At 40.8% G+C, this 19,150-nt stretch overlaps 1 protein-coding gene across 3 annotated transcripts in view; it reads right to left on the bottom strand.

The window, feature by feature from the left end:
- NRP1 (neuropilin 1) overlaps nt 1–19,150 on the bottom strand; it is a 126,876-nt gene that overhangs the window by 9,712 nt on the left and 98,014 nt on the right. For 2 of the 3 annotated variants that reach the window (XM_079996455.1, XM_079996453.1), the window contains exons 10-13: nt 14,047–14,191; nt 12,624–12,728; nt 7,895–7,954; nt 1,608–1,745 (exon numbers count right to left, since the gene is read on the bottom strand). In XM_079996455.1, the coding sequence (XP_079852581.1) occupies nt 1,608–1,745; nt 7,895–7,954; nt 12,624–12,728; nt 14,047–14,191 (448 nt within the window). The remainder of the gene's footprint in view (nt 1–1,607; nt 1,746–7,894; nt 7,955–12,623; nt 12,729–14,046; nt 14,192–19,150) is intronic. The other variant, XM_079996454.1, reaches the window with a different exon arrangement.

Below are 19,150 nucleotides of genomic sequence, written 5' to 3'. Positions count from 1 at the left end.
TCTGTGTGGTGTAGAGGTTAGAGTGTCAGACTAGGACCATAGGAGGCTACACTTATCACAGCTCTCCTCAGCCAGCAAATACACTGAGAAATCTTGGGCTGGTCACCAACTCTCAGTATAACCTACCTCACAGGGTTGTTGTGAAGATGTAATGGGGGTGAGGAAGACTATGTACACTGCCTTGAACTCACTGGAGGAATGGCAGGGTATAAATTAAACAAACAAACAAAAGGAAACAAAATGGCAACCTTAGCAACTCGTTCGTGCACATTTTGGCCCGGTTATACTTAACGGAAGCAAGATGGCAGAAAAACATATGTGAAACATGGATTTTCCGAAGGAATTCAAAACATCTTGTACCCTGATCCCAAAAACTTGTGCCACTCAACATTACTGCTTGCAGTTCTGGAATCATTCCCTACAGTGATCTTGCAGTTAATTTATTAGATTAAAATTACCCCCCCCCCCCAATGCATTGATAGCTCCGCTTCTCTGTGTAAAATATAGAAAGCAGCTGTGGTGTGTGGCACAGAGAGCCTTTTACAAACTGGCAAGACAAGCCCAAGTGTTTTGCAGAAAAGAAGAAACCAGAACTTGTGAGGTTTCTGTGAAAATGTTTCCAGATTACAGCGTTGGAATGTAAAAGGCACCTGAAACTCGAAAACCTGATGATAACAAAACCACATTTAAGAAGTATCATTTTTTTCCACAACCTTTCAATGAAAGGACAAGTTGTGCTTGCCTCCAGACACTGATGGCAAAGTTCAAATATTTTTCATTTCAAGAATATTATTGCAGCTCTGGGTCAGGAACTCTGCCTACTTTGTCTTAATTAGTGCTCAACTTATGCATGCCTTTTAGATTTTGTCAGTCCATGGCTAACATGGCTTTTAACCTCCCTTCAATGTCAGATCTCACCAAGTCATTTCATTTTACTTTGCATCAATTTTTCCCCATTATTGCAGCCTTCGTTTCAGATAACTGCCTTTTGCTTAATTTGATGCCATTTATTTGTACAGTACCATTTATAGTCAAAGTATTATAAGTTTCCCCCCCTTCTACCCCATAAAACTAAATGTACTTGTCTTAGGATTCAATTGAAAGCGTCTCTAAATTTAAGGAGCTCAATTTTGTCTAATTTCCTTGTCATTCTCATTAAGTAAAAAGAGGGAGGGAGAGCGGCTGCAGAAAGTGGAGATGGGAGGAGGGGGGGGGTCACAGCCAGCACATTTGACATTTGCATAGATGAAAAGGAGACCAATAATTGAGGCACACGTGGGTCACAAAATGCCCCATTGCTTATTACATTTGGAAGGTAACAAGTATCAAGCATGAGATAGCCTGAGGTGCTGCTAAGGGACTTCTAGATATATTTGTAACATATATAGCTTGATCCAGGAGACAAAAGGCTCTGGAATAGCTGTAGCACATTCAGTTCAATTTGACCATAATCCTAGGAAGGAACCTAAAAGAGCACAGTTCTTTTTTGTTGTTGTCAGTGTGAAATTCAGTAACGTGAAATACCGTTCCCTGGAAGGCCTTTTGATTTTGAACACAGTGCTCTCTTTCTCCCGCCACTGCTAGTTCAGCTGTGAACCCTACTTTACCTGTGTGGTCCTGAATGGGTCCTGGTTTGCTGGCGACCACTGCCCACCGCAGGTCCAGTTGGCTGTCATGCTCCCAACGGCAGATTGTCTTCTGAGAACTGTAGCCAAAACCACAGTTGAAACCATATGCTGGGAGTTCTTCAGCAATGGAGGGAGGAATGGGAAGAAGAGAGAGAGAGAATTACTTACGCTGGTAAGTTAATAACAGCACATTTTTCTCTTACACCCCTCCCCACAAATAGAACACCCGTCCCTAATGCTCTGTCAATGTCTGCCCAACATTTTTAGGCAATGTTCATCTGGCTCTTGCACCATTTGCTGAAAATGGTTAGAGGGTGATGGTTTGGTTCAGACGTAACACCATACCATGGTGCTATGCTATGTGAGCAAGGCTGAAATGCAGCTCAAATTGTGATTGACAACCCTTGTTGTAGGGCAAGCGCAAGCTACAGTTTGCTGCTTTAGATGTAACAGCAAAGTATGGCTTGGAAGAAACCAGAAAAGAAAGGACGATGGAAAAGCTGGTGCCAGATGTGAGGGCTGCATGGCAAAGTGCCCAATAGTAGTGGGTCCCCTCTTACACCAGTGGTCTCCTCCACCGGACAGTGGTGGGCAGTGAGCAGCAGGAGCATTGTCACAGTCTGCAGTAGCCATCTCTGAGCTGCCCGCCATTTTGAAGTTCCCACAATGTTCCAAACTAGCAGCAGTCCAGGCCACTGTGGGAACACAAAAGTGGTGGGTTGTCAACTGCCTGTTGCTACTACTTGGTAAGCCTATAGGCAGGGACACAGGTGAGCAATAATATCATGATATCATCAATAGATCTACCAACATCCATAATAAATTAATTCACAAATGGACAACAAAGCACATCATTTATAAATTGGACTTTTAACACACAGTGTCCAAATGGAAAGCACCCCCCAATGTTTAACAAATGTCACGTCCTTCTCAAATTCATTCTGTTGTTTCAATCTGGCAATGGGAGCTCCATTGTGCACAGAGAGATTTGCATAAGAGCAATCTTGTCCAGTTTCTTCCAATATCAGGGAATGCTCCACATGTGAAAACACTATTAAGAGAATTTCTTGATGGACTTCATATCCTATTTGTACCTGGCAACCACAGAAAGGTATCCACAATGCATCAATTCTTGCTCTACATTTAAATAATCTGTTTCCTCCATCTGCTTCCTGAGTATGTGCTTCAAGAGTTTCTCAGCATTCCAGAAAGACTATTCTCAGTGTTAGAAGAATGATTTATGTTTTGATTTCAGAATGCTTTTTTTTTGCACCTCAACACAGATAAGAAGACCCATGCATTCCAGATTCTAAATTTGCATCCAGATGTGCACCTAAATGCAGATGTGGTCTGTAGCCATCTTCAATCATTGTAATGTGGTATCAAGGAAGTATGTGAAGGTGGCAGCAAGGACAAGTGTGCTGGCACTACCACTGCTTTGCCATTTCAGATGTCCCTCAACTTGTGGTTGGTGACTGTGCAATGGGGAGATTCCTGCACTCATAGGGGTTCTCTGTGTGTTTGAGAACCCTGGAAAATTAGGATTCTAAAATGTGTGGGGAACTTTCACAAGTACGGGTGTCTCTTTGTTGTTAGGAGGAGGTTTTCAAAGGTAGTCAAGGGCCTAGTTGCTGCTGATTTTACTACTGGATTGTTTAAGAGGGCATGTAATTGGTGGTGTGTTAGCCAGGGCATTTGGGTGCTCCCTAGTTTGTTTTGTATTTCTTGTGTTGATATGGGTTTGTTATTTTTGTAGAAGTCTGCTAGGCGGTATAAGCTTTTGGCTTGCCAAGTTTTTACCTGGAGGTTTTGTGCTGCATGGTGGAATAGTGGGTAGTGTGTCAGGGGAATTAGTGGGGATGGGGCTTATTTTCTACTTTTGCAAATCATACAGTATATTGTAGGTGGTAACAATGAGCATAAGTAAATAAAAAAAAAAAAATTTGCGTGCACTTTAATTGGCCCACAAGATGGCAGCATTTAAATGAATACATTTGGAAAGGACGAGAGACAAATGTGGCCCACAGCCAACTAAATACAAAATAGGCTTCAAAAGAAGCTCCCTGTAAAACAATGGAAGTCTGGTATTATGTAGCTTATTTTGGTCTGGATGAGATCATATCTTGTTTCCAGATTTTGTCTAGTTCTGCCTAGTAGTCTTACATGAAATAGTTTGTTATCTTTTAATGGAGCCTGAAATTTTAATGTAAAAACAAATTCCGCTCAACTGAATCCTTTTTTGTTTTTGTTTTTTGGGATTTTCAGAAAAAAAAGTTTCAAAATAGGTAATATACTTTCATTGTTGGGAGAAAATGCCCACTTGACCATGGACAACTCCTAAATTAATAACCCTCCTCTCTTTCTCAACCAGGTAACATTAAGAAGGTATACAATATCTAAAGACATCATCCAACTTTAAAAAAAACCTATCCCTAATTAGCAAAAGAATGAAAAGAAACTCCCATAATCTCAAACACGAACTCATGTTTGAAATACTTTCTTGCTGTTGTGACTGATGATGTTTCAAGCTCAACTAGGAAGATTGATAGTGCAACAATTCAATTCTCTTTCACCAGGAATGAGGTAATGCAGGGCAACCCTACACCATCAGCATTCTTGTGATAATGAAAACATACTGCATCAGATTTCAGCGGATGGACTGTGACCCACACCTGGTAGGTTGCATCAATTGCATTTAATTTTTTGAAATGAGAAGGAGAAAAAAAAAATCAATGTAAGTGGCAACTTGCAGAATTGGGTTAAATATGGGCCCTTGTGGGCCTGAAAAATATTGCACACTAACATTACAGAATAGGTGTGGGTCAGGTGTGCAATATGAAGGAATTCGTGCCAGCTAAATTTGTTTTCTACCTGTTGAACTGCACAATAATTCAAATATTCCATTGGAACTCAGGTAGCGGTCCTCATTGCTCACAAACCTTAATTGAACATACTATTTCAATTAATTGATGCTAATTTACAATTGCCCATTTGTGGTTTTAGTGCAGATGTTCTCATGAAACACACACGCGCAAAAGCAGCAGATGTCTAAAATACCCAGTTAGGCAATTTAAAAGATGGCCAAGTGATGAGGCAAATATATATTGCAGGCAAATGCCAATTCAAGTGAGTACAAGCTTGCTGGTTTGCAATATTCCAAATGATTCCATTATATGTAGAGCACTTGAAATAAGCCCCTGAATGTCTTGGCTAGGCTTTCAGGGCTGGCATCTGAAAATGACTTAGCAGTCGAGCTACTGCCTTGAGTCAACAGAACCAGAAGTGCAGGAGCGGTCTTGCTTTGCTCAGAAACCCCCCTACAAATTCCTACATTTCCAGTTTGCCAGAGGTACAGAGAAAAACAGCAAATACGGCAGCACTAGTTGCCTAACAAGCTGTTTGAATTAGAGATAATGGGTGATGTGTAGCAAAATCTCCATATGACTCTTTAACAAGCATAGAGGTACATGGCATTATGTAATTAAAACAAATCTGGCCTGTGAGAGTAGCCAACAGCTGCGTTTCTTGGCCACATCTTGCTCTCGGCTGGAATCATTAATACTCCACATGAACAAGCAGTTGGACAAATTCTGTGCAATACCATTTGTCTATCTTGGTCTACACAGGGTCCCCTCACGTGGGTTCCCCCCCCCCACTCATCTGTTTTAAGCAAGAAGGGATGGGATGCCACCAGTCAAATATCCACTTTGGAGACACAAAGGGTTGCATCAAATGAAGCACTACTCAGAGCAGAGCCACTGAAATCAGTGGGCCTGTTAGCCATGCTCATTAATTTCAGTGTGCCTTCTCTGGGCAAGACCAATGCTAGCTATAACCCAACACCATTTACAAGAAGATGAACATTTGAATAAAGAGACTAATTTCAAAACACTCTATGCAACTTTTAATTTGAGCATGGACTTTTAGCAGTTGGGAGCTCTTGACAAAGGGGTGGCTTGCACATTATGGCTCTCACATGGAGGCCACTAACTGTCACCAATTGTCGCCAACTGGCAGCAGCAGCAGCAGCAGCAGCTCAGTGCCTTGACAGGGCAATTTTATCTGTGCCCCTGCAAATGTTACTTTTTAAATGTTTACAGTAGTGTGAAGAACATTGATTAGAGCAAGGAGCTGCTGCAGCGTGACAACGGACACCTGGAAAAATATATGCGGTGTCCTTAGAAGGTTTACAGCTGCACTCCTAATGTTTGCTTAATTGGGAGTAAGCCTGATTGACCTCAGTGAGACTCGATTCTCAGGGTACACATGCAGAAGGATCAGAACAACATTTCTGCCCAAGCACTTTGTAAGTATTCTTCTTCCATGTTGCTTTTGCAGGTTCCTAAAGGAATTCAGTTCATTCCTCCAGCCCACACTTCTCAAGCTTCTGCCACTTTGATGTCTCAATGTCATGTACTTTGCTGAATCGCAAGAAAGAAAGATTGAATTTAAGAGGTTGAACTTGGCATGCAGGGAGTTTGCAATTCTTGCATGAATGGAAGCTTGAATGGAGTGTAGCTCTGGCATCTACCCCACAGTGCTGAACAGGCCCATGACTTCTTGCAAGGGGTGGCATTCAGCTAACGCTTGCAGGATGTGCTTCCTTGCCCTCGCATTTTTCCTTCCTTCAAAAATGGGCAGGAATGTGAGTCGAGTGAGACTCCCATTGGTGTCCATTCATATCCCCTGAGCGGACATTTTGAGACAAATGGAAATTGAGCTAAATGGGGACCATTCAGTTTGGTTTTCCATTTGTCCCCAAATGCAAGCACTGGGCACTGCGTGCGTTCCCTAGTAATGAATTAGTTCTGCAACTTTACTTCTTGCTTCCTTAAACTGCGCAGGGAAGGTGGTAGTGGGATCATTTGGGAAATAAAATGAGACCTAGGAAATGTGAGAAAGCCCATCTTTTTGTTTCAATTGGAAGCTTATATAAAAGATACTTTACCTAGTAGCTCAGGACTTTCCTATAAATGTCAGAATGCACACGTACTTGAAAGTAATCAAACAATCTAGTAATGTAACTGCCAATATAATGTCTGTCCCATCAATACAATGTCTGCAAAAGCACAGATACAAATGTGTTTGTCTCAAGAAATAAGAGGGCAGGATGTTGCTCACAATAGCCTATGCTGACTGAACAATCTTGGGAGGAAGAAAACAGTTTGGAGCTGGGGAAAGTGTTCACCTTCATGACATGGAAATCCAAAGGTTAAGAGACACAACCTTGCAATTAACCACCTTCTCTTTTGGCTAATCAGGCCTGAAACAGAGTTGTATTTAAGGAAGCATGAATGCTGTTAATACATTTATGTTTTGCTTGTAGCAAAGCCCCCAGTGTCATGTTGTAGTGGAAATACTTATACACACATACACACCCTGCTAATAAATTACTTTGGAGACTGTGCCGGATTGCAGTTTAATAAAGGAAATGTGAGTAACCGAGGAGTGACCAGTTCCCCTCTTTACAATTATTATTAACAACAACAAAATTAACATTGGTGCTAATCACTGTTGGAGAACTTTGGGGAAATGCTCTTTCTTTCTCTCCTTTCAAGCCATACAGGATATTAAAAATGGCCAGAACTCCTACTACAAAGCCCCGTGTAACTGCAAATTAAGAGCTTTTCAAAAAGCTATTAGCTATTGTATTGATTGAGGGGGAGAAAGGACCAGCTGCCACTAACAGCTTCTCTCCTCTCTGCCCAAGTTTATCGTAGCACTTTGCACAACTCTTTTCAAGGATTCTTGCTAGAAAAGAATATTGTAAAACTGCCAGCTCCGTGGTGGGGGGAAAAACGAACACACACTGCTTTTTTGGGTCGGGTTTTGCAGAATGGTGGAAGCTAAAAATAGGATGGCCTCCTCCTCGGTTATTTATGGCTTTTGTTCCTTTTTAGTTTGCAAACACATATTCTGTCACAGAAGAGATACAATTTATTTATTCACACACCCCCTCACCTCAGAAAGTGCAGCATGTGATTTGGCCTGTGAATTTTTGGGTAGTATTGTCACCATTTGGCATGCAACGACACAGACGGGAAGCTAGTTCTGTGCTGCATATACATGTGGATGGAAGGAGTAAAATATTTACTGTACTGAGCTTGGAGACCAGATGCTACTTTATACTTCAGAGAGTTTGAAGGGATGGAAAGCCAGAGAGTCCTGCAATTCATTATATCTGTCTTTGGCACAAGATAGCAATTGTGAAATGCACTCTATTTTAACTGGAAACACTTTTTAAAAAGAAAAGAAAAGCGTCATACCTGGCTGTACTGTAGTGTCAGCTGCTGTTGGGTTTTCTGTTATCACGGCTGTGGTACTGCCTGAAAAGGAATTGCATATGATATGTCACGTAGAACAGAAAAAGTAGATATGTAAATAACTTAGAAAAGTTCCTTGCTTATGCATCTAGCTATGTGAGCATTCGTGCATAAATTAACCCCAAAATCGAAACACTCAAGATTTGGTTTTCTTTGTCAAGAGGGATAATACTTGAAAAACTTCTTCAGACTTATGGTCTTGGACACAAACGTACACATTCAACCAATTGATCCTCTTTACAGAGGAAGCAACTGAGGGTGATTTATATAAGGCTACATCGCAAGACCAATGAACATGAACTCATTTATGTTACTTGGAACTTTAAAGGTAAATGTAAAGGACCCCTGACAGTTAAGTCCAGTCGTGGACCACTCTGGGGTTGCGGCGCTCATCTCGCTTTACTGGCCGAGGGAGCCGATTTTGTCCACAGACAGTTTTTCCTGTTGGTTGAGAAGGATGCCACACAAAAAACAAGTCCCAAGCAAATTCAGAATCACAGTAACTTCCTGCATGGATGAGCTCAAGGAGCCAATGCCTTCGAACGGCTTCATGGGTGTGTTTGTGGGGCATGAAAAGTCTTAGGAACATAATATGTCCCACTCTTCCCTTAGCAACAGATCACAACAGAAGGCAAATGACAGGTGCAGTTGTGAGTGATGGTCTTGCAAGGTGGACATTTCACATGCAATAGATATTTACATGATTCCACATGGGTGAATTAGAGAGTGGTCCATGGTTGCTGCTGTGTATTCTAACTCAATTCTTCCAAAAATAAGTGTCCAAGGGACAATTAGATAATTTACCAGTATCCTATCACCAGAATTTGTTCGTATAATTAACCATCCTAGTGAAATTCTTGAAGTCCATGATTACTTTATCATGTAATAAATGTATTTTTTGTTCTTCTAAGCATATAGATAAAGGCTTTGGAAAAAAGGGGGAGAAAAGTCAGGACCAAATGTATCAAGTAATAAGCCACTGATTACGATCAACCAAGCCTTCCTCCTATCGCTGCAGGGAAATATTTAAAGTGCTATAATGATTGTGATGAGGTTTAATGAAGCTATAATACTTTCACGCCAAGGAAAGAGCGATAGAGAGTGAGTGGTGAAGGTACAAGTCAGACAGGCAGGATATATATAGGACAAAATATGCATGCATTGCAAATGTTTGCCTTTATTAACTGAAACATTTTATTGGCCTGGTAAAAGTAGCAATTAGCTTAAAGTGCAGTTGCAATTATACAACTTAGGCAAGTTTATTTTGATGCACTTTGGCAATTAGGCTTTCTGGGTTGTGTGCAATTAATAGAACCCTAAGAGCATAATTCGTAAACTCTCCATATTAAAGAAATAAAAAAGCAAGAGGAGCACTCTTTGTGGGTCTCAAACCCTTTGCAGGCGGAAAAATGTACAAAGATACTGAACTGCCCTAGAGTAATACTGTTTTAAAGCTTGCGCCTGTATTCTATCACATAAACTCACTCACTTGTATTGCACTACACACAGATTTATTTATTAATGTAATGATTAGGTTACTATCAATCAATCAGTTTACTAGATTTATTAATGCAATGATTTGTTTACTTTTCCTTGTAGATTTCTAATAATAGTAACAGAAGTAATAATAATAAAAATATCAATTTAATAGTAACGTAAAATAATATTGACTTTATTATCCTGGTTTTAAAATGTGATGGACCATTAGTCACAAAGTATTGAGCTATGAGCTATGAGTTTTGATCTCTCTTCCTTCCATATACACCATTAGGTCTGATGGGTACAGAACACAAAAGTGCCTGGCAGTGGAAGCAAGCAGCAGCAGAGCTGTACAACGGCCTGTATGGCAGCAGGGGTCAAAGCACTGACGGCAGTGGGGTCAGCAGGATCACTGATGGGCCCATCTGAGCTCTAGGCCCATGACAGGTGCCTAACCATTCTGCCCCCAGACACTGACCCAGGTTCTGCTGCTTGAAGGCTCTCCTCCCAGCTGTGTCACTGGGTGGGAGGGGGCAGATAAAAGCAGCAGAATGTAGAGAGGTAAGGTGAGTGGCAGGGACGCGGGTGGCACTGTGGGTTAAACCACAGAGCCTAGGACTTGCCGATCAGAAGGTCGGCGGTTTGAATCCCAGCAACGGGGTGAGCTCCCGTTGCTCAGTCCCTGCTCCTGCCAACCTAGCAGTTCAAAAGCACGTCAAAGTGCAAGTAGATAAATAGGTACCGCTCTGGCGGGAAGGTAAATGGCGTTTCCATGCGCTGCTCTGGTTCACCAGAAGCGGCTTAGTTATGCTGGCCACATGACCCGGAAGCTGTACGCTGGCTCCCTTGGCCAACAAAGCGAGATGAGCGCCGCAACCCCAGAGTCGGTCATGACTGGACCTAATGGTCAGGGGTCCCTTTACCTTTACCTTTAAGGTGAGGGGCACTCCTGTCTGTGGCCCACTCCATTTAGGGATAAAAGTAGACCTCTTCATTCCACTTTATAGTCAAACTAGTGAGTAAACACACACATGTCTGCTTTGGCCCTGAGAGGCAGAGGGGTCAGGTGGAGAGTAATTGCATTCCTCTGCAAGAGGAAAATACCAGATACGGAATAGGGTTGGTTTTTTTTGGGGGGGGGAGAGCGATGTTGAACCAGCCCAGTGTTTTTTCCTGTCTCTTAATGTCTTGAAACCAGATGGAAAGCAACTCAATGAAGTGGAATAACAGAAAGGTAAGATCAATGGGAAGTTTGGAAACCAGCTTGTTCATACATTTTTCTTCTTGCCCCCATTGGTTTGTCTTAGTGGCAAATCTAGATTTGGGTTGAATGGATGAGAGATGTGGCTTTGGGACTTGGCGGTGGTACCCATGGGGTGGGGTATATATGGTCCTTTATCTTAAAAGCCTCCTACAGAATATTATTCAAAGACTATGCCATAATTTCCATCTCGTAGCACTGAAGCTGTGTGCAGGCGTCTGTAGTCAGAAAGGTCAGTAAAGAGGCAGGAGGACGTTTTTCAGTGTTGAGGGCTTGCTGAACTTCTAAGCACTTTTGCAGCTTTTTTGAAGGGTTGTTACACTTGACTTACATAAGAAGCAGCAAAGGCAGCCTGAGAAATTGTAATGTGAAAAGCATGCACTACAACTGTGCGGGGTGTGTATAATATATAGAAAGACTACACTGTTGTTAGTAAAAAAATTTTTTTGGGGGGAATGTGAGATTCGGAATGAGGCAAACACTTAAATAATGAGTGTATTTGCTTTCGTAGGCATTTTTTTCATTAGCTTTAGTAGCCCCCCCCTCTCCCCACCATTTAATTGCTGACTAAAGGGGAAACTAAAACCCATCCCAAGTCCCTAAACAACTGTTTGCTACCTGGCTAAGGTTATCTAAAGTCCTCCGAGTACGCACTGCCAGATTTTAACTGTCTTGGAAATGTAGCTATGCAAGCTGCACTGCTATGTAGGAAACAATAAATGTTTAGCCCTCCAGCTCATAAGGGAGCAATCATGCAGTAACTTGTAGGAGGAGGGAAATGAGGCCACTTATTTGTAGGTATCTAGCTCTGGCTAGCATAGGCTCTATCCAGCAGATCAGACATATACCCTTATGGGAGAAGAGAGTTCCAAACAGCTACATAAGCCAAGCTAATTATGGTATATAAAAGAAACAGATACACTCTGGTCTTCATAAAAGTGAGCCCATGGGAGACTTTTGCTCTCTACAGCTTCTTTTTCCTTTCTAGTGCTTAACAGTACTGTACAGACTTAGGTGTGACTTTGAAGAAGTAAGAAGGATAGACCACCACTGAGTTTCAGTTCAGGCAAAATTGTGTATGCTAATGATATAGAAGAAAACTTTCCTGGCCCCCAGTCCTAAATGACCTCATTGCTAAATGGAAACTGACAGAAATCTCCCCAGGTTGTAATGAAACTCTGTCTTAGACAAGATGCACCTTAGCTCTAAGATTATACTTACCCATCCAACTACTCTTTGGAAAAGGGCAGTTAAATGATAACTGATTAGTCTACATCTGTGTTAAAATATCACCTGGGGGAAATCATACTTTAAATAAACAAATAAATTTAAAAGACCCTAGATTTTCATTAGGCTTGCAAGCTGTAATTGGTTAAATTGGTAGATTAATCAACTAAAGGTTTAGTTGATTAAGCCATGGAAGTCAATTTTAACTAATGAACAGAGAGTTAAATGCAAACTTGGGTTTTCTTTGGAAGCTATTTCTGCAATGGTTTAAAGGTAGCTTTTTTGTTCCTTTTTTCATTTTGTTTTTAACTTGTATGCCACCTTTATACATTGCTGTACCTAAGGCCACATACAACCCAGAAATGAATGTTAGATTTTATTTAACAAACCATATGTTTATTAGATAAATACTTCATTATCTCAAAAAGGAACAAAGATTTAAATCTTGGAAAACAGATCTGAATTGGGTCAATTAATTAATGGTTTCATTGGTTAAAAGACAAGTGACTGATCCACTCCAGGTTCCTTAAATTGTTGTGCAAATAAAAATGAATATACGTAAGTTGTGGCAATGCTCGCCCAACAAAAAAAGTCATGCACGTGTCATGCTTTCTTATTGTGAGTGATAGAGGCAAAGCAAACATTGCAACTGGGATTGGACTGAACAAAAATGGCGTTGCAATGGAATGTGGATGGTTTCTGCACCTGTCAACTGGAAGTCATCACCTGTTCCGCTGTGGCAGTTTGCTTGGTCATCATCACACTCATCCACAAGGTTGCTGTCAGGAGTGGTTGGGACAGAGGTAGGTACTGAAATAAATAAGCCAACATGGCTTGATTAAAACATACTCTGAGACTTGATAGCATTTCAGCCCGCAAGCATGATTCTGTGATGAACAAAGACCATTCATTTCATACAGGAAACATCTCTTTATTTATCATTTTTCCATATCCTGCCCTTAACATGGTCTGTACTGTACTGTCTAAGCTGAAGGCCAAGAATAATATTGTCAAGTCAAATAATATGCTTTCAAGATGCAGATTTGGAAACAACTGACTCCACCTGAAACTGAACTCACTTGGGGGTGGAAGGTGGGATGTGTTGTACCAACAGAGTTCTCTGTGTGAAAGAGGTTTCCTATTCTTCAGTGGACTGCATTTTATGTATACCCACTATTTACATGAAACACTGAATTGGTGGGTGGAGAAGAAACGCCATGTGACCAACGGAAGGCCCCTATCTACACGGGGAGCTTCAGAATTAGGCCCCTCATAGATAATGTGTACACAAGCTGCTTGCTCTTAGACGGTCTTCTTGTCGATTATTCATACATACTGGTCAGCATACAAAGAGCTAGTGAGGGTCACGCAAAATGTTTTTTTTTTAAAAAAAGCATTTTCCCCTTTGAAAAGCAGGTCTTCATGTCACATTAGATTGCTTTTTTAAAGTTCTGCTCCCCTTAGTTTCCCAAGTGAGTTGTCATGACACATTTCTATAACCTATATGTGTAATGTGAAAAGATTGATACTGTTTTCAAATAAAACCAAATGCCTTGAACTAGAGGAAGATATGGAGGATCTGCATGAGTTTTGACCTTTTGTGGACTGTTTATCATGGGCAAAATGATCTATTAATTCATTCCCTTGGGGGATTATGTGTGTGTGTGGGGGGGGTGTGTGTCACATGCTGGTGGTAGTCAGGGTAAAAGCAGGTGATGGGTGCAGCCAGAGACAAATGAGTTCTGGACTAGCTAATCTGGAATAAAGACTGCCCTGCTCCAATTTGCACAATGGCTGCTTCACATTAGAACTGCCAGTTCCTGAGAAGTTTGCTGAGAAATAAGCCCCAGTGAATTTGAGCAAAAAGGACAAAATCAATATTTGTCCCCCTTGTTTTGCTGTTGCGATCGTCGGCGTTACATCTTCTCTAACAAAGATTATAAGGATGCTAAGGTAGGATAGGAAATTAAAAGCCTAACTACCGTTGCAAAGCACAATACTATTAACAATAACAGCTAATGGAAAAGAAAGAGATCAAACATTTCTCGCTCCGCAGTAGCATAAGCAGGACTGTATGTAGGAAAAGAATAATAATTAATGCAACATTAATCTTAGGCTGTGCAATTACCTTCAATTTCGCAGCCCAATAGTTCCATCCTCAGTCCCAATCCACTGTGGGTGGCTCTTTCAGGGTAGACACGGATGAATCTGGTTGTTATAGGCTCAAAGGTACGGAGTTCAGGGGTGTCATAGTTTGTGTTGCCTTCAAAAACCTACATACAAAACCACAGGAATGCTGTTTAATAATCACAGGAGATCTTTCATTTTTAGCCAGCTGAGATTTTTCATGCTTTTAGCATTTGAGAAAGTCAACAGGTAGCCCAAATCTTAAACATTTTATCAAGTGGCTGACTCTGCATTAAAAAATGGGAAGGGGTAGAAGTGAAAGTGTTTCCAGAAATCAATCTGTCAGGATTAGCACAGAAGCAGATTTTTTTTTTTAATGAGACATCTTTTAAATGAGACTCACATCTGAAATTTACATGGATGACTTCGGAGGAAGGGATTCACTGTGGTTTAAGTTCTGGCACTGTTTAGCTATGATAAGACACCTCTTCAAGAGAGAAACTTCAACTGTGCTTTTCTCCACTTGCCCAGAGGCTCACAAATTATAGTTATATTGTAAGTGTACAAATTAAACTTTAGAAGCAGTGCCCATGAGACAGATTTCTTTAAAACTAATCCTAGGAAAGGCTAATGGCTGACATGCTTGCTAACTTAGATGTGGTGGGACATTTTGAGGATGTATGAGAAACTGGATAACGAGTTTATTTGGACACCAGTCAGTTCTGTTATATGTATAACACAGATCTTGACAGAACAGAAGTTGTCTAAAGCCACACTTAATTTGCGCAATAACTCTTCAAAAGTGGCTATTTAAAACCAACAACTTGTGAATACACGTGCTCTTGTTACTGTGAAGACAGCAAGAATTCCAAAGGCGAATGTTACAGATTGCTAATCATTGTTTTTGTTATAGAGATGAAGAGCTCGTGGGCTTTCCTTCATCAGATGTGAGGTCTCCCACAACAGAACACTGTAGTGGATAATATAATGAGAAAATATTAACATTTGACTTTGTACAATGTTGCTTTTGTGTGCGATGTAATTTGGAGAGAGGTGGAAAATGAAATGAGTCTTTTATATGAGCAGGTGAAAATGTCATAATTAGGAAGTCAACCATATTTTCCTGTTTCAATCGTCTAGCCTGTTTTTAACCTTGCTGTATTTCTACCTTGATCACTTCTGTCTACTGCATATATTTTGGCAGCCACATGGAAGTCACCTTACCAGAAATGCTTCTGTCTGGAGGTGTTTTCCATGGGAAGGCTTATTTATGGATTGGCCTGATGCTGTGTGGACTACACAGTCCAGTGCTACATGTTTCTGGAAGTGGTTGGAGTGCAGTGTCTTCACTCAATAAATCTGGTCCATGTGCTGATTTACTTATGTACGTTATAATCCTGACACACAACGGTATCCATGTGGCTGGCTTATGGCACCATTTAGCATGCTACTTTTTCCAACATGAAGATGAATCTCCAAATAGGAACCAGCATGAATGGACAGTGCAAGTTAATCTTCCAATGTAAATACACAAACTTGGTGACTGCTTGTACTGTGTACCCTCAGCAGAAATGACCATGCCGCTTTCCATACATTGCAAAATACATACAAGTTGGAAAATGTAATTTATATCTGATGCATAAACCTGATGTTGGGATCTTCTTAAAATTATTGTCCTAATCCTGAAAGCATTATGCCGAATTCTAAATTCTGGTCCTGTAAAAACCACTTATACCCGGGTTCCTTAGAACAGTGTTTCCCAACCTTGTGCCTCCAGCTGTTTTTGGACTACAATTCCCATCATCCCTTGCCACTGGTCTTGCTAGTCAGGGATGATGGAAGTTGTAGTTCAAAAACAGCTGGAGGCACAAGGTTGGGAAACACTGCCTTAGAAGGAAAAGATGCACGGAGACGCAGAGAAAAAAAGCACAATTACAATTACACTCTCCTTTGGAATCCAGTCTGAAGATTATGGAGGCATTTTAGGGAATTCCCAGCATTTAGTCTTCCTTCTTCCCCCACCATATTTTGATAACAAGTTGTCAAGATACTAAATTCTTTTAGGGAGAAAACAGCACTCAAAATAGAGCAGGACATTCCTCCTAGATGACCCAGAAGCTGATAAAACAGAGGAACCCAGAAAGCAGTGTGTGTGTGAGGTTGGGGGGGGGAATAGAGATCTCCTAAACCATGTTCTTTCTTCACATCCTGGATAATAGGAATATACAGGAAAAGGAATCAACAAGTGGGACCTGCGACAAAATGTGTGTAGTCCTTTTGTTCTGGATTCAAGCCAATCAATTATGCCTTCTTCCAGGAAAATTCCTTTCATCCCCCCTCATCTTCACTTTTCTGTGTTTTGCCCTCCCAAAAGATGGCATTCTGGGACCACCACTGACTATACTCACACCTTATTGGGACAGCTTGGGGTTCTTTATCCCATTGTTATTTTTCCATACCCCATTTTTTTCCTGTGCTTCTGCAAACCTTGCAATTCCCCTGAGAACTCTGGTAAATCTCTTTTTGTGCGTGTGGATGGTGCCATTAAGGAGTAGCATTCAAAGAGCTGACTTTGCTATTATATATATCTGATAAGTACATAGAGTTCACTGTTATTATATATGATTAGTGTACTCAGAGCAGTCAGTAAATACATCTCATTAAAGAGGATTGGGAGGGTGTGGCAATTTATATCTAATTAATTCATAGTTATTAGGATTTATTTTACGGTCGCATTTTGTTTCAAGCATCATAAAAGCACCCTGCTAAATGAGAGAGGGTCTATGTTATTTACAGTGCAGGCACATGCAGTTTTAGCTATGGGATCCAGACTTAATTGTCGTTTAAATAGCAATATATAATAATGGAAACTTTCTATAAAAGGTTTCAGAACAATGTACTGACACACAGGCATAGAATTCAATAGACATTTAATGGTCCCTTGAATCCTAATTATACTGAATCATTGTCTTGTGTCATATGTGTAGTCTAGACCTATCTGTGATTTAATTATGACTGTTCATTCACATGCACAAGTCTTTTCAGAATGGGGTGAAGAGAGGAAAGATACTATTATTTCATCTACTACCAGGTTTATTGATTTGCTTCAGGGAAACAGAAATGCATTTTCAACAGGAAAAAGGAAAGTGCACAGTGATGTTCAGAACCATTAGTCCAATGTAGCCCAGGATTGTCTACTCCAGCCTTCCTCAACCTAGTGCTCTCCAGATATTCTGGACAACCACTTCCACTCCCCAATCAGCATGGCCAATGGTCAGGGATGAAAGGAACTGTAGTCCAAAACATCTGGAGGGCACTAGGTTAGTCTGTTTTGAGTGGTAGTGGCCATGGGACATTCTGAGTGCAAGAGGTGTTCTACCACTGAGCTATAGCTCTTCCCCAATAAAATGTGGATTCCTGAGATGCCTTCCAAAAGAAGGTTTTTAAGGTAGTTCCAGATTATCAGAAATGGGATGGTTGAGACATTTGTACCAATAATGGCAAGGAATTGGAAGAAGAAAGGCTAAGCTAATGACAAGCAAGTGGAAGGGACTGTGAGACACACAGAAACAAAATATGGGTTGCATGTATGCTCTGCATGGTGCCTTGACTTTTACTAGAACTAATGGTTTGATTCTTAGCCCTCATTGTGTGCTATGCAGTAGAATCATGGAAAACTGAGTTCTGGACATGCTCTTGCTTCCATGCAGCTGTTCTGTTCAGATAGATTTTATATATATAGATCAATATAGATGCTACAGAATGTCAGAGAGTTTTCTGTGATGCTACATGAGATCCCAGGGCTCATCTCCTCCCCCTCCCCATGCTAATATTCCCTGCTGAAGTATTATAATCAACCTCAGCAGGCTCTGTTCTGAGTCGGCCACTGTCAGGTGTTTGGCCTGCCTGTCCTTTGAGAGATGCTTCCCCCTTCCACTAGATTGGAGACTGGTGCCCTCCCAGGGGTCTGGCTTGATCCTTGCTGGTCTTGATTTTGCTGGAGGTCTGTTTAAGAGCCACTTTTCGCAACAGGAGCTTTGTGGCTGATTGAATGCTGTATATAGAATTTGGTCTGTTTATATTTTTATGCAGGCATAAAAATTCTTGATTATTTTATGTTACAATATGCTTGCTTCTTTTGCCGTTTTATACTGCATTGTTGTTATCTTGCTTCATCTGAATGTCTTCTATAGGAAAGTGGGATAAAAAATTATTGAATAATCTGTGCAGCTTAGTTTCTTGGTTCTGCAAAATGTGTTGGTCCCCCACTCTAGCATACAATGCTTCCTTCTTCCAACAGGGCAGTGATTAAACTGTGTTTCATTTCAAGAAACAGAGCTGCTTTTAATTTATTGCTTTTAATCAGTGGTTACTATTGCATACAGTCAAGCTTGATTAACGTTTTCAAAACACCTTGGTCCTGTTTTAAAATCCACCAGCCTCCTAAATCCTAGGAATTTATCAAATTCCTTTATAATACATTTTTCCATCATGAAAGAAACATTATTAAATGTGTTGAATATTTTAGTAGGATTATGCATGTTGTACAATATGGGATTTTTTTTTTAAGGAAGTGCTAATCTCTGAAGCTTATTTATTGTTAGAAATGAAAACTCTAAGTGGACTTAATGTGTTTGCCAGCATTCATTTTTGTCAAAGGCTGCCAGTTTTGACAGTTATGGCAACTGCCTTGAATTTAGAACCAGAAGGTTGTGCAGCATAAGGTATGTCACATCAAAAGCATATGGTGCTCTATTTTCTTCCCCAAGGGTTTGTAAGAATATGTCAAAACAACATGTGTTTTTTAAAAACAAAAATAAGTGGTTAGATCTCATTGTTGGGATTCATTTACTCTTCACACTTGCAGTATCAAGGCCATTTGAAAACAGGCTTACTTTTGCACTCACTCGCAAGAGAAATGGGGAAGAAAATAGCTGCACCTGTTTATAACAGCCATTGTGGTGTAGTGGTTAGGGTATTGGACTGGGGCCTGGGAGATCAGGGTTCAAATCCACCCTTAACCATGTAGCTCATTCTCTGACCACAGGCCAGTTATCCAGGTAGGGTGGTTGGCTGTAAAAGTGGACAGCTTAACAGAATCTCTG

Source organism: Podarcis cretensis (assembly GCF_951804945.1).
Source record: "Podarcis cretensis genome assembly, chromosome: 12".
In the NCBI taxonomy this organism is placed as follows: domain Eukaryota; kingdom Metazoa; phylum Chordata; class Lepidosauria; order Squamata; family Lacertidae; genus Podarcis; species Podarcis cretensis.
This window is presented reverse-complemented; position numbering and strand designations above follow the sequence as displayed.